Below are 15360 nucleotides of genomic sequence, written 5' to 3'. Positions count from 1 at the left end.
ACCTAATTGACTGGGGTAGGAGCCTAGCAGGAAAGACAGTGAACAGCGATGGCAGGAGTTTCTGGAAACACAACAGAGTTTCTTCCCTAGGAAAAAGAAGCATGGTACAGGGACCATGAGGCAACCATTGCTGACAAGGGAAGTCAGAGAAAGCATATAGCATGGCAAAGGACGGTGGGAAACCAGGGGATTGGGGAGCTTACAAAGACCAACAGAGGGCAACAAAAAAAAATAAGGAGGGAGAAGATTAAATATGAGGGTAAGTTAGCCAGTAATATAAAGGAAGACTGTGAGAGTTTCCTTAGATAAATAAAGGGCAAGAGAGGGGAAAGTGGACATTGGACTGCTGGAAAATGACACTGAAGAGATAGCAGTGTGGAACAAGGAAATGACTGAGGAACTGAATAATTACTTCATGTCAGTCTTCATGGTGGAAGACACAAATAATTTCCCAAAAATTCAAGAGAGTGAGAGGACATAGCTAGGAGTGATGGACGTCACCAAGGAGAAGGTGCTACAAATACTGAATGGCCTGAAGGTGGATAAATCAGCTGGACCAGATGGACAACACCCCTACAGTTCTAAAGGAAATGGCTGAAGCGTGAGTGGAGTTCTTTCAGAAATCACTAGAATCAGGGAGGGTCCCAGAGAACTGGAAAATCACTAATGTGACACCCTAAATAAAAAGGGAGTAAGTCAAAAGGTGGAAAATCATAGACCGATTCACCAAACTGCAGTTGTGGATAAGATCCTGCAATCCATTGAGAAGGACAAAATTTCTGAATACTTGGAATCGTATGGTAAAATAGGGAAAAGTCAGCATGGTTTCATCAAGGGGAAGTCATGCCTGACAAATTCATTGAGGAGGAGAAAGTGAGGACTGCAGATGCTGGAGATCAGAGCTGAAAATGTGTTGCTGGAAAAGCGCAGGTCAAGCAGCATCCAAGGTCGCAGTAGGTTAAAATCTTCGAGGAGAAGGTGAGGACTGCAGATGCTGGAGATCAGAGCTGAAAATGTGTTGCTGGAAGAACGCAGCAGGTCAGGCAGCATCCAAAGTCGCAGTAGGTTCATTGAGGAAATTCATTGAGGGAGTAACAAGAATGTTGGACCAAGCAGAGCTACCTACTTGCACTTCAAGAAGGCCTTTGACAAGGTGCTACACAGGAGGCTACCGAGTATGATAAGGGCCTATGGTGTTAGAGACAAGGTGCTATCACGGATAAAAGCATAGCTGTCTGGCAGAAAGCAAAGTCAGGATAGAAGGGTCCTTCTCAGGATAGCAGCCAGTGAAAAGTGGTGTTCCACAAGGCTCATTGTTGGGACCATGACATTTCACTTTATACATCAACAATCCCAATGAAGGAACTTATGGCAGTCTAGCTAAGTTTGCAGACAATACAAAGACAGGTAGAGGGATGGGTAGCATTGAGGAGTGGGGAGGCTGCAGAAGGATTTGGGCAGATTAGGAGAGTGGGAAAAAAAGTGGAAGATGAAGATAAATTTGGGAAAGTGTGAGGTCATGCACTTTATAGGAAGAATAGAGGTAGAGATTATTTTCTCAATGGGAGAAAATTCAGAAGTCTGAAGTGCAAAGAGACTTAGAAATTTTAGTTCAGAATTCTCTCAAGATAAACTTGCAGGTTAAGTCAGTAGATAGGAAGGCAAATGCAATGATGGCATTTATTTTGAGAGGATTTGAATACAAAAGCAGGGACGTACTTCAGAGGCTCTATAAGGCTTTGTGAGACCACATTTGGAGTATTGTGTGCAGGTCTGGGCTGCATATCTTAGGATGGATGTACTGGCCCTGGACCGTGTTTAGAGCAATTTTTCACGATAAAGGTCTGAGGAATGAAAAGCATAACATATGAGGAACATTTGAGTTCTCTGGGTCTACACTCAATGGAGTTTAGAAGGATGGGGCGGGGGAAAGAGATCTAATTGAAACTTAGAATATCGAAAGACCTGGACTAAGTTGATGTTGGGAAGTGGTTTCCATTGGTAGGAGAGACTAGGACCTGAGGACAAAGCCTTTTAGAATGGGCATAAGGAGAAACCTCTTCATCGAGAGTGGGGAATCTACGGAATTGATTGGTACAAAAGGCTGTGGAAGCTAGTTCATTGAGTATATTTAAGACTGAGATAGATAGTTTCTTAAGTATCAAGTGTTACAGGGAGTAAGCAGAAGAATGAGGTTGCGAAACCTATGGCAGAGCAGACTCGATGGCCTAATTTCTGTCATACGTCATATGGAGAAACTGTTTACAAGAATCTTAACTGACTGCCCACGGCCCCGACCGAAACAAAATACAGGAATCAGTATTGGTTGACCATAACGGACGTGACTGTTAGATTTCCAAAAGCCATCCCATTATGCAGCATCATGGCTAAAAGGATTGTCAAACAGTTCCTCATTTGTGTTTTTTAACCGAGATTTGTACTACCCACAGAAATGCAATCAAATCAAAGGTCAAGCTTGATACCAAATTAGTCAGTGAAATTATGGTTAGCTTTGGAACAAAACAATTCAAATCCACTGCGCACCATCCAGAATCACAGGGAGCATTAGAACAGCAGCAAACTTTGAAGACCATGTTGAAGACTTAGAGTCAAGACTATCCAGAAGATTTGGATAAAGGAATTCCATTTGTACTTTTTTGAAAATAGGGATGCACTAAATGAATCAATCAAATTCTGTCCATTTGAGTTCTTTTGGGCATGAGGTGAGATGATCACTGAAATTGATTAAAGAGAAGCTGGTGAGTCAGAGTTCAGAGACCACATATTTGGACTATGTGTCAAATTAAATATAGTTGGCTAGACAGCATTTAAAAGTATCACAGCAAAAAATCAACAAGTCACAATTTGGCCAGTGGAGACAAAGTGTGTGTAACTTCCAGTGACAGGTGAACCTTTAAAAGCAAGATTTAAAGGGTCTTATCAAATCGAAAGGAAATCGAGTAGGATGATTCATTTAATAAGAACGTCAGATAAAAGCAGCCTCAGAGTGTGTCATGTGAATATGCTCAAAAGGTATTTTGATAGGAAAGAAGAGTAAAAGGAGAATGCGTTACTGGTTACAACACAGTGAAGAACCAAGTTCAGAGGATTCTGAATTGGACATTCTTCAAATTATTTTTGGACAATGAGGAAGTTCTCAAAAATTGATATGAATTATTTATTTATCTGCCAGAGGAAAATCAAAATGACCTGAAGAGTTATTACAATCACATGTTGGAATAAGCTGGGAAGTACTAATCTGATTAGGTATGATGTACATATAGCTGAAAATGTGTTGCTGGAAAAGCGTAGCAGGTCAGGCAGCATCCAAGGAGCAGGAGAGTCGATGTTTCGGGCATAAGCCCTTCTTCAGGAATCCCCTTTTCAGCTCTGATCTCCAGCATCTGCAGTCCTCACTTTCTCTTCTGATGTAGATATAGGAAATGTTATTCCAATTAAGCAATATCCGTATATACTTGATCCTCTAAAGTTGGCACAAGTGCAAAAGAGACTGAACGCATGCTCAAACGCAATATAATCGAAAGGAGTTGCTGCAAATGGAGCTCACCAATAATAATGGTGCCAAAACCAGATGGTACCCTCAATTATGTGTAGAGTACCACAAAGTCAATGCAGTTACAAAATCTGATTCATATCCTATTCCACATTTGGAAGACTGTATTGAGAAGGTGGGACAAACAACTTTAAATGCAGGAAACAAGAAATGCAGAAAATTTCAGTGGACAGAGGAATGTCAGCTGGCATTTGACAGCCTGAAAGCTGTGTTAACCACTACCCCAATGTTAGCCACATCTAATTATGCAAAGCCATTCAATATGGCTATCAATGTGAGTGATGTGGGTGTCAGTTCTGTACTCTTGCAAGATGACGAGAAGAAGATGGAAACCAATTATTGAGTTTTATTTTCAGAAAATTGAATAATCATCAACAGAAATGTTCCACAATTGAGAAGACGACCTTAATCTGGTGTTGGCGTTACAACATATCAACATTTATATTGCCAGTAATCTAAGACAACTCTATATACTGATCATAAGCCATTAAAGTTTTTGGAAAAAAGTAAGTTTAAAAATACCAGACTGTTTAGATACAGCTTGTTGCAGCCATTCAAATTAAAACTTATACAGATGGCAGAATGAGAGAATGTAACTGCCAATGTGTTGTCGTGACTTTAGTGAAGAAAGATGGAAGATTCAGTGGCAGGAAAGCAGAACGAGATGGACTGTACTGGTGCATAATTGCATTCTTAGAGTCAATGCAACATATATACATTGTAGAGTACGAATAAAGGAAAACTAAATGTTTTTAAAAATGAAGCCATCTTTATATATTGATCGTTCATTCTTTTAAAGGGTGAGGTTATAATGATCTTATGGCTTTAAGAGGTTACTTTGTCCTTTTTTCTCATGAAGAAAGATTGAGACAGAGACAGCAAGCAGTCTGCTCAAAGCCAATAAAGTAAACAGCTTGTGAGGTCATGGATTTTTTTTCCCAAAGATGAGAGCTTGAATGGGTGGGGTTAAGCTCCCACAGAACCAGGATTTTTCGATTTAGTTTTTCAGTAGTAGTTGTTTTTGGTCTTGAAGCTGGATTTGAAAGCTGGTTTTTTTCTTTCTGTTCCAGCTAAAAGCTGAGGAGTTTCTTCCTGCTGCTAGAATTGCATGTGAGACAATCTGTTTTATTGAATTTGCTGTTGCCAAGGGTGTGGTAATGGATATTGTTCTGTCGGAACAGTTGCTGTTTAGTAGTTTAATAATCTATTATTCTGTTACATGTCCCAATAGACTTAAGTTATTCTGATTTCATATTTTGTTTGTTGTATTTTAACTATAGTGAATGAATGAAGTGTGTTTTCCCTCAAGACTGGTAGTTTAATCAACCAAATTGCATCAGGGATGCAATGTCTGGACCTTGCCTTTGAAGTAAGAAAATGTTATCGTATAAGCTATCTTATTCAGATTTTGAGGGGGTTTACTCTGGTCCATAACTTTATCTTGGTGTTGTCAACAAATTTAACAACATGCTCTGCATCTCTTCACCCCGTTCATTTGTATAAATTGTAAACAGTTGTGGTCCCAGCACTGATTCTCATGGAAGACCACTTGCCAACCTTAAAATGAGCTTTCTGCTGCCCGTTAGCCAACCAATTTTCTATCCTGCCAATATCTTCTACATCACAAGCTTTTAATTAGCACCATACCTTTAATGGGACATTAACAAAAACATAAACCATGTTGAGTCTACCTCAGTCTGAAATTTACCTAAAGCCCCAATATATTTCATCACAACGTTAACATTTTCTCTACGATACATGTCAAGTTAATTGATCTGTATATTCTTCCTTTCTTTGCCCATCCCTTGTTGAATAAAGTGCATTGACCACTCTCCAATCTCATGGTATCTTTCATAAATGAGGGAAGTTTTGGAAAATTAAAGCAAATGCATCAAATATGTCACTAGCCATTTTTTAAGACACGAGGACAGTCAAACAGGACTCAGACATTTGTCAGACCAATCCTCCCAACAACCTGCAAATTATCACTTCTCTAGTAATTGGGGTTTCCCGAGTTCCTCCCTCCCTTCCATTCCCCGATTCATTGTTACCTCTACAGTGTTACTTGTACCCTTTATGATGAAGATTGATGCAGTTTATATCTGTTCAATTCATCTCTTTACATTCCAGATTCCGTATGACCAATGCTCATTGTTAACATTTCTTTTTTGAATATTTATCAAAATGCTTGTTAACTCTCCTTATATTTCTGGCTATCTTTCTTTACAACTCTAATTCTTCCTTCTAAATTATTTGTTAGTCATTCTTTATTGTTTGTTACATTCTGTCAAATTTTATACCATCTGTCATTCCACAGTAATATACTGTTTTTAACCTTTCTATTTAACAACGAATGTTGGGTCTGTCCCTTGAAATTATTTATTTATCTTTAGAATATATATGTCTTCTACGTATTGTGAAAATCCCATGAAATAGCTTCCTCTGCGTCTCCATTAAACTACACTCCAATCTAATTTGTCAATTCAATTTCGACAGCCCTGTTTTCCTGACCACCTAATTGCCCTCATTTAGGTTTACTAAAATATCTTGCACTCACTTCTCCTACTCCAAGCTGCATGTAAAATGCTAGCTTGGAGCAGCTTCACCATGATATTGGGCATTAATCCTTTCTTGTTGCACAATACCAGGTCTGGTACACCTTGCTCTTTTGTTGGCTTCCAAACTTGCTGTTCTCAGAAAGTATCCTGAAATCATTCCATGAATTCCTCAACCAGGCTACCTTTGCCCATCAGGTTTATCACAAGTTTGGAAATATTACAACAGAAGACAGCAAAGTGGACACTGCACTTACCTGACTGGGCAACCTCAGAAACAGGTTTCCCTTGGATATGAGCCATATGTCCAAGGATAGAGAAGATGGCAAATCCAGCAAACACACTTGTACCACAATTAACCACACAGACAACAATGGCGTCTTGGTAACAGTTGTTGTGGAATTTGTTGTAGGATGACAGTGCTATTAAAGTACCAGAACCTACTGACAAAGAAAAGAAAATTTGTATCGCAGCATCTTTCCAAACCTATAAAATACAAGGAAAAAGTCATCAGCATCAGGAAATCACACTGAAGATTATTGTATATATAAAATTGCATTAAACACAAGAAACCTGCAATATGTTTGGCCCCCAACTTAATGGCGGGGCTAAATGAATGAACTTTCCACTGATAATTGCTATCTCTATTAAATAGTATATTGTATCCCTGTCTTCTACTCACTGCCAGATTCCTTCCAGGAGGTTTGATGCTTTTCCCCTTTAAGTCATGTTTTTGATTGAACGGCTTGATTCTTTCCTTGTAGCCCTGACATCCAGTAACCTCTATTCTTTTATTCAAAACAGCACCCAATAAGTGTTTTAACCAAAATAGAGGCCGTTAACTAAACAGAAGTCTGTGTAAATTAAAATTTAGCTCTGAACATTGGTTAAATTCTTGCAACAATTCTACTTTTCCAGTTAAATAATATTGTGGTTAAAGACGTGAGCTGAAAATGTGTTGCTGGTTAAAGCGTAGCAGGTCAGGCAGCATCCAAGGAACAGGAAATTCAACGTTTCGGGCACAAGCTGAGACGGGCCGCCTACTTGCGGAACGCTTCAGGGAACACCTCTGGGACGCCTGGGCCAACCAACCCAACCACCCCGTGGCTCAACACTTTAACTCTCCCTCCCACTCCACCGAAGACATGCAGGTCCTTGGACTCCTCCATCACCAGAACATAACAACACGACGGTGGAGGAGGAGCGCCTCATCTTCCGCCTGGGAACCCTCCAACCACAAGGAATGAACTCAGATTTCTCCAGTTTCCTCATTTCCCCTCCCCCCACCTTGTCTCAGTCGATTCCCTCGAACTCAGCACCGCCCTCCTAACCTGCAATCTTCTTCCTGACCTCTCTGCCCCCACCCCACTCCGGCCTATCACCCTCACCTTGACCTCCTTCCACCTATCACATCTCCATCGACCCTCCCCCAAGTCCCTCCTCCCTACCTTTTATCTTAGCCTGCTGGACACACTTTCTTCTTTAATCCTCAGCACTAGTTAAAGACATGACTCAGGCATATTTACATTAGTCTGACATTTAACTGAAAATTTGACTGATGAATTGATTGGAAGATATTAAAAAATAATTAGTCACAAAAAAGGAATATAGTGCCATTTCATGATATTCCACCCCATCCTGTCCATCTTTTCTTAATCTAGTTATATCTCATTTTATGATAACGAAGAACTGTGGATACAGGAAATCTGAAACAAAAATACAAATTGCTGCAGAAACTCAGCAGGTCTGGCAGCATCAATGGAAAGAAAGCAGTTAACATTTCGGGGTCTTGATTAAAATGGTGCTGGAAAAGCACAGCAGGTCAGGCAGCAGCCGAGGAGCAGGAAAATCAATGTTTCGGGCAAAAGCCCGAAACGTCGATTTTCCTGCTTCTCAGCTGCCTGACCTGCTGTACTTTTCCAGCACTCTAATCTAGACTCTGATTTCCAGTACCTGCAGTCCTCACTTTTGCCTAGCTAACGTTTCAGGTCTAGTGACCTTTCTTCAAAACTAATTCCATTTCACTCTGCTCCATCCTATACTGTGCTTTCCTTTCTCTACCATTCTTTCACAACTCGTTGAGGATAAGATGTCAAAAGCTGTGTCAAATTTCACAAAATCCCAAAGTGAAGACTCTAAGGATTTTGCTGAAATCAGAGATGATAACTGCCAAGGGAGAGCATGGATTTTACTGTAGTCATGCAGTTCAATCTTCAAATATTGACAGATTGCTTGAAACCCTACACGAGCCTGCTGTCTTGCAGCATTGACCAGATCACATCGGGTGTCCATAAGACCATGAGATACAGGAGCAGAATTAGGCCATTTGGCCCAATTAATCTGGAAATACTTGAATGTTGCTGATAAGTTTCTGACCGGACTTCTCCTGTGTCGACTTTGTAATGCTTGATCCCCTCACGAATCAAAAATCTAACTCAATCTGTTGTAAAGACATTCAATAACTTGGCCTCCATAGGTGTAGCAATAACTTCAACAGATGAACCAACATCTAGCTGAAGAAATTCCTCCTCATCTCAATTTTCAAAGGTCATCCCTTCAGTATGAGGAAGCATCTTCTCTACATCCACTCTATCCAGGTTTTCAGTATACCGTAAGTTTCAATGAAGTACCCCTCATCTTTCTAAACTTCATCGATACTGACCCAGAGTCCTCTACCACTCCTCATATGTCAAGCCCTTTATCCCCAGGATCATTCTTGTGAACCACTCATGTGAAATAACTCATTAATGTGTTGGATCTTTAGTTTGACCATATCAATAACCAATCAAAATTTAAGTGGCATTAGTAGCTGATGCACAGATTTGCCAGTCAATAAAATGAGACCACCGTGGAGATTTCTCACTAAAAGAGGCTGTCAAGTTTGAAATCTTTTGAAGACAGAAACTGCTGAGCTGTTTCTCTGTCTGTGACAGTGCACTGCACTCCCAGGACTGCACCTGAGAGCCAAGTTAAATATATTGTTGGATATAATTTCAGTCATCTCAAATCTCGCCACAGTGGAATTTGAATTTTAAAAAAAGACCTTAGATTATGTACAAGATCCATAGCAAGTATGACACCCTATTGCCCTCTACTACCCCCGAGGTAATTAGGGATGGACAATGAATACTGGTCTGGCCAGTGATGTATCCCATGAATGAATATGCAAACAAAAATCTCATTTCAATCTGAACTGCCCTGATATAAAGCAGCACTGCAGAATGGGAGCTTGTACACGTCCAATTGGGACCTGTGATGAGGAACAGGAGGGATACCAATAGCAACAGCACAAGGACAAACAGCAGCAACCCTCTTCACAGGCACATGCCTCTTCTTCACACAGACATGGTGGAGACAGAGACCTAGTTCCAAGGGGGATATATGCCTGGTAAAAGGTATGTAAGTGGAGGATTGGCTTCCTCAATTAACGGATAATTAGTGCCTTGCAACAGTCAGACCTCTGTGCCATGTCTTTGCTGATATCTGCAGTCTCCTGGAAGAAAACCTCTTTCTAAGGGAGTCAAGGTGGGTATGTATTATCAGTGCTGTCCAAGGTTAGCACAGCCCTGAACAGCTTCACCTCCAGACTCCTGCAGGATTTCAGTCAGCTGACCAAAAGTACATCTCTCAATGTGTGCTATACTATAACTGTCAAAGATGTCACTTTGAACTGATGAGGCAACTGAAATTCTATGGATTATTCTCGTGTACGTACATGACCTTCTGCCAGTTTGGAGAAGTCTGATTGGATTCCAATGTAGAATTCAATTCCTTTAGAGGCTCCCTCCAGGGTTAGCCCTCGGATCAGGAGTATGGTCAGAATCACATAAGGTAATGTCGCAGTGAAATAAACCACCTGAGCACAGAATAAATTATTAGATATTCTCATATTCCCCATTTAAAGTATTAAACTTAACTGAATATTAAGGCAATAGGATTTTAATCAATTCTGAGAATGAAACAGAATAGAATTAGAGGAATAATAATCAGCTGGAGTACATATTTGAAACTGAGATAAGTACTATAACTGAAATTAAATTATACTTTATTTTTCTAAGTTACGATAAACAGAATAGAATTAGAGGAATAATAATCAGCTGGAGTACATATTTGAAACTGAGATAAGTACTATAACTGAAATTAAATTATACTTTTTTTTCTAAGTTACTCATTATATGTCGAAGGGTAAGATTTTAATTCAAAGATAGGGAGTTTGCTGTCACAAGAGATAGATTTTGGAGAGATTGTAATCCGTTCTGACCTATAAACAAGCTATTGTACTGACTATGTCACAGACTGTTCCCATCAACCCAACCACCAACAGTAATGCAAGGGGATAATAGCTTGTAAGCAAACATGAGTCTCTGGCGGCACGGTGGCACAGTGGTTAGCACTGCTGCCTCACAGCGCCAGAGACCTGGGTTCAATTCCCAACTCTGGCGACTGACTGTGTGGAATTTGCACGTTCTCCCCGTGTCTACGTGGGTTTCCTCCAGGTGCTCTGGTTTCCTCCCACAGTCCAAAGATGTGCGGGTCAGGTGAATTGGCCATGCTAAATTGCCCGTAGTGTTAGGTAAGGGGTATGGGTGGGTTGCACTTCGACGGGTCAGTGTGGACTTGTTGGGCCGAAGGGCCTGTTTCCACACTGTAAGTAATCTAATCTAAGACGAGAAGCTGAACACATACCTTCACAGGTGTGCTGTTCTATATTGCTATCCAGTAAGTTTACATCACAGCATGGTTGGTTTCATATTTGAAGTGGGTAGTAGTACAAAAAATTTGTACTTTTGGGCTAAAGATCAGAGTTCAACACATGCATGAGGGAAACAAAATTCCCCAGAGTCCCTGTAGCAGTGACTAAAATCCTTAAAATGAGGGACACATTGCAGGAATACTGCTGTTCTTTTCCTCAGGAGAAAGATCCACAGATCTCCCTCAGGCCTGAAGTGCCAATTAAATATTATGAATCTCCCACTCTTCAATGAGACGCTGTTAACATTACCTGGGAGATAAACCAACCACTTCACAAATAAGTTATAAGCTCTAGTTTTATTGTTATAGAAATCTGTATTTTGATAGTTGTTTTAATTCTACTCAGCACTAATCATTTACCTTTCCTGAAGATTTGATTCCCTTTGATAACACCGCCCCAATTATTAGCCAGGCCAGAAACAGACAGAGGGCTAAATACCAGACGATCTCCCCAGTTTCATCGATTGAACTTGTACGGCGTAAAACCACTTTACTGAACAAAATAACAATAGAAAACAGTTTGTCTAAGGTCAAATGTCTTTGCACAGAGACACCTTATAAGGTTAACAGGTTTTGTCTAGGTATTTTTCAATTATCCTGTTGAAAAGTGTTATTACATATCTTTGGAGCAGATGGGAAATGAACTCAGACCTGCTGGCTCAGTTGAAGGGACATTACCACCACATCACAAGGGATCTTCAAGATTTTGTTTACACTGTGAACGCTGATGAAATTCCTCAGATTCTAAATTAATTCAAAAAACATTCATAAGAAATGATACATTGACTGCTTTACCATGCACAGGAACCCCTTCATTGACTTCCTGATTATAGATATGAATACAGGAACAGAGGAAGGCTATTTAACCCCTTGAGCCTGTCCTATGAGTTTGTGACTGATCTGGGACCTGACCTCCACCACCTCAGCTTTGTCCTCACTCCTTAATGAAATAGATAAAAGTTTGAGATGAATAAGGAAATCTAGCAACTCAGAGACACATGCTAAAGGCAAAACGTACCAACCCCAGCAACCTCTACATCTGGACAATGTTCCTTTTAATCGCTGGAGAAAAATAGCAACTAACATGCTTACAGTGCACGGGCAGGATACATCCTCATGACTGATAACTTCACTAAACTAATAACTGTTTGATGAATTGGTAATATGATGAGTGAAAGCATTACTTAAATAATTCCTACCATTGTCAGTTTATTTGGCATATCAAAGTGGATAGTATCTGACAATGGATCACAGATCTTTGACAAACCAATCTAAGGCATGTGTGTCAAAGGAGGAGTGACTCATATTCCCCTATCAGCTTACTATCCGAGGTTCAGAAAAGATTTACAAGGATGTTGCCAGGGTTGGAGAATTTGAGCTGTAGAGAGAAGTTGAATAGGCTGCGGTTGTTTTCCCTGGAGCGTCAGGGGCTGAGGGGTGATTTTATAGAGATTTATAAAGTCATGAGGGGCATGGATAGGATAAATAGACAAGGCATTTTCCCTGGAGAGGGAGGCATCCAGAACTGGAAGGCATAGGTTTAGAGTGAGGGGGAAAGGTATAAAAGGGACCAAAGAGGCGACTTTTTCATGCAAGGGTCATACATGTATGGAATGAGCTGCCAGAGGAAGTGGTGGAGGCTAGTACAATTGCAACATTTAAAAGGCATCTGGATGAGTATATTAATAGGAAAGTTATGGAGGGATGTGGGCCCAGTGCTAGCAAGTAGGCGAGATTGGGTTGGGATATCTGGTCAGCATGGACAAGTTGAACTGAAAAGTCTGTTTCAGTGCTGTACATCTCTATGACTCTATTAATGTTGTTAATACTGTTTCAATATATTTTTATAATTATTAAAAGGACAACAGGTACCTGTATAAAGCAGTTTCATTTGTCTGTTTGCGACCTCTTATCTTTGGAAAAAGGGTTATGTCAGGTTATATCTCAACATCAATGTGTGATATACCATTTCGGAAAATGGTCATGATGCCAGCAATATATCATGGCATGTGACATAGTGGTACAAAGTTCTCAGTCTCCATCTTACTGACCTCTGGCCTCTTGCAGCATGACATGCTGAGAAACATACTACAGTACATTTGATTACTGAGCTTGAGTCCAAACGCACAATTGTCAGTGACTGTAGTGTACACGTGTAAATATGAGGAGCTATAACAAGTCTATTGAATTCTTTAGTACTGCATAACCCACATTTCATCTTTATGTTATAGGTGTGAATATAAGTGCCACAGTGTGATAGTTGCAAATCACCAGCATTTCATACCATATCAAGTCAAGGCCAGAAAGAGAGAATACCCAAGGAACTAATAATAAAAGGGAACTTAAGCTAATTAATATCAGCAGTGAAAAAGTATTGGAAAAAACTAAGTGATGAAAAGCCAATAGATCCCCAGGACCTAAGGGGGTACATCCTCATCTGAAAAGAGGTATCTACAGAGATAATGGACCAATGGGTGAATATGATTCAGAATCCCTATAGTTTAGAATGGTCTCAGTGAAATTAGCAAATATACCATTACTTTCCAAGAAAAAACAGGAAAGTGAAAATAGGAACTGACTGACCAGGCAGCTGACATCAATTGATGGAAAATGTTTTAATGTTATTTTCAAGAAAAACCTAACAACCCATAATAAACATATTGTACGATACATATTTACTAAATGAAAATCATATTCAATTAATTTGTTAGATGCTTTCTTGGTTACAAATAATGAAAAATTTGGATTTTCAAAGGTATTCAGTTATGTCGGAGAAAAGATTAGTGTACAAATAAAATGGTCATGGAGTTAAGGGGGCACATCAGCATGGATGGAGAATAGACAGCATGATTTCAAAAGGCAGATCATACTTGACTAACTTAATTGATAATTTTTAGTAAAATAATGGATAACGCTGATGATGGAAATCCAATGTATGTTGTATATATCAATTTTAAAAATACATTTGACACATTAAAAAAACTGGTTAACAAAACTGATGCTTCTGGTATAGGAGGACCATTGTCCAACTGTGTTTTAAAATGGCTTAAATGTAGAATACAATGAATTATGGGAATTGGTTATTGTCATAGTGAAGGATAACGTACAGTAGTGTATCCCAAGGATCAGTACTGGATCCATGATTTGATTTGCTTTTACTCTAAATAGCCTGACTTCAGAATGCAGATTAGTACTTCAAGATCTTGCCAAAGAAACCAGACTTCAAGAATTGGTGAGCAGTGACAATGATAGAAATTGCCTCCAACTTTAGACCATCAGACCATAAGAGATACAAGTGGAAGCAAGGCCATTTGGCCCATCGAGTCCACTCTGCCATTTAATCATGCCTGATGAGCATTTCAACACCACTTACCCGCACACTCCTCGGAGGCCTTAATTCCTTGTGAGATCAAAAATTTATCAATCTCTGCCTTGAAGACATTTAATATCCCAGCCTCCACTGCGCTCTATGGCAATGAATTCCATAGGCCCACACTCTCTGGCTGAAGACATGTCTCCTCATTTCCGTTCTGAATTGAACCCCTCTAGTTCCACTGGTCCTAGTCTCCCCACCTAACGGAAACAACTTCCCAGAGTCCACCCTTTCTAAGCCATGCATTATCTTGCAAGTTTCTATTAGATCTCCCCTCAACCTTCTAAATTCTAAATAATCCCAGGATACTCAGTGTTCATCGTATGTTAGGCCACCATTCCAGGGATCATCCATGTAAATATCCCGCTGGACATGCTCCAGTGCAGTGCGTCCTTCCTGAGGTGTGGGGCCCAAAATTGGACACACTATTCTAAATGGGGCCTAGCTAAAGTTTTATAAAGTCTCAGAAGCACATCGCTGCTTTTATATTCCAGCCCTCTTGAGATAAATGACAACACTACATTTGCTTTCTTAATCACAGATTCAACCTGCAAATTAACCTTTAGAGAATCCTGGACTAGCAATTCCAGATCCCTTTGTACTTTGGCTTTAGGAATTTTCTCACCGTTTAGAAAATAGTCCATGCCTGTATTCTTTTTTCCAAAGTGCAAGACCTCACATTTGCTCACTTTGAAATTCATCAGCCAGTTCCTGGACCACTCTCCTCAACTGTCTAAATCTTTCTGCAGCCTCCACACCTCCTCAGTACTACCTGCCTGTCCACATAACTTCCTAAGATCGTCAAACTTCGCCAGACTGCCACCAGTCCATTCATCCAGATCATTAACATACAATGAACAGCTGTGGCCCCAACACCAAACCCTGCAGGACACTACTTATCACTGGCTGCCATTCCAAAAAAGAACCTTTTATCCCAACTCTCTGCCTTCTGTCAGACAGCCAATCCTCAATCCATGCCAGTAGCTCACCTCAAACACCATGGGCGCTCATCTTACTCAGCAGCCTCTCATGAGGCACTTTATCAAAGGTCTTTTGGAAGTCTACATAGATTATGTTCACTGGGTTTCCCTGGTCTAACTTACTTG

At 40.2% G+C, this 15360-nt stretch overlaps 1 protein-coding gene across 1 annotated transcript in view; it reads right to left on the bottom strand.

Annotated features, from left to right (window-relative positions):
* LOC132820048 (uncharacterized) overlaps positions 1 to 15360 on the bottom strand; it is a 172105-nt gene that overhangs the window by 32580 nt on the left and 124165 nt on the right. The window contains exons 23-25 of the mRNA XM_060831967.1: positions 11242 to 11374; positions 9845 to 9985; positions 6387 to 6615 (exon numbers count right to left, since the gene is read on the bottom strand). Coding sequence (XP_060687950.1) covers positions 6387 to 6615; positions 9845 to 9985; positions 11242 to 11374 — 503 coding nt within the window. The remainder of the gene's footprint in view (positions 1 to 6386; positions 6616 to 9844; positions 9986 to 11241; positions 11375 to 15360) is intronic.

The sequence above is a fragment of the Hemiscyllium ocellatum genome, chromosome 11, assembly GCF_020745735.1.
Source record: "Hemiscyllium ocellatum isolate sHemOce1 chromosome 11, sHemOce1.pat.X.cur, whole genome shotgun sequence".
In the NCBI taxonomy this organism is placed as follows: Eukaryota; Metazoa; Chordata; class Chondrichthyes; order Orectolobiformes; family Hemiscylliidae; genus Hemiscyllium; species Hemiscyllium ocellatum.
Note: the sequence above shows the minus strand (reverse complement) of the source record. Positions and strands in the feature narration are given on the sequence as shown.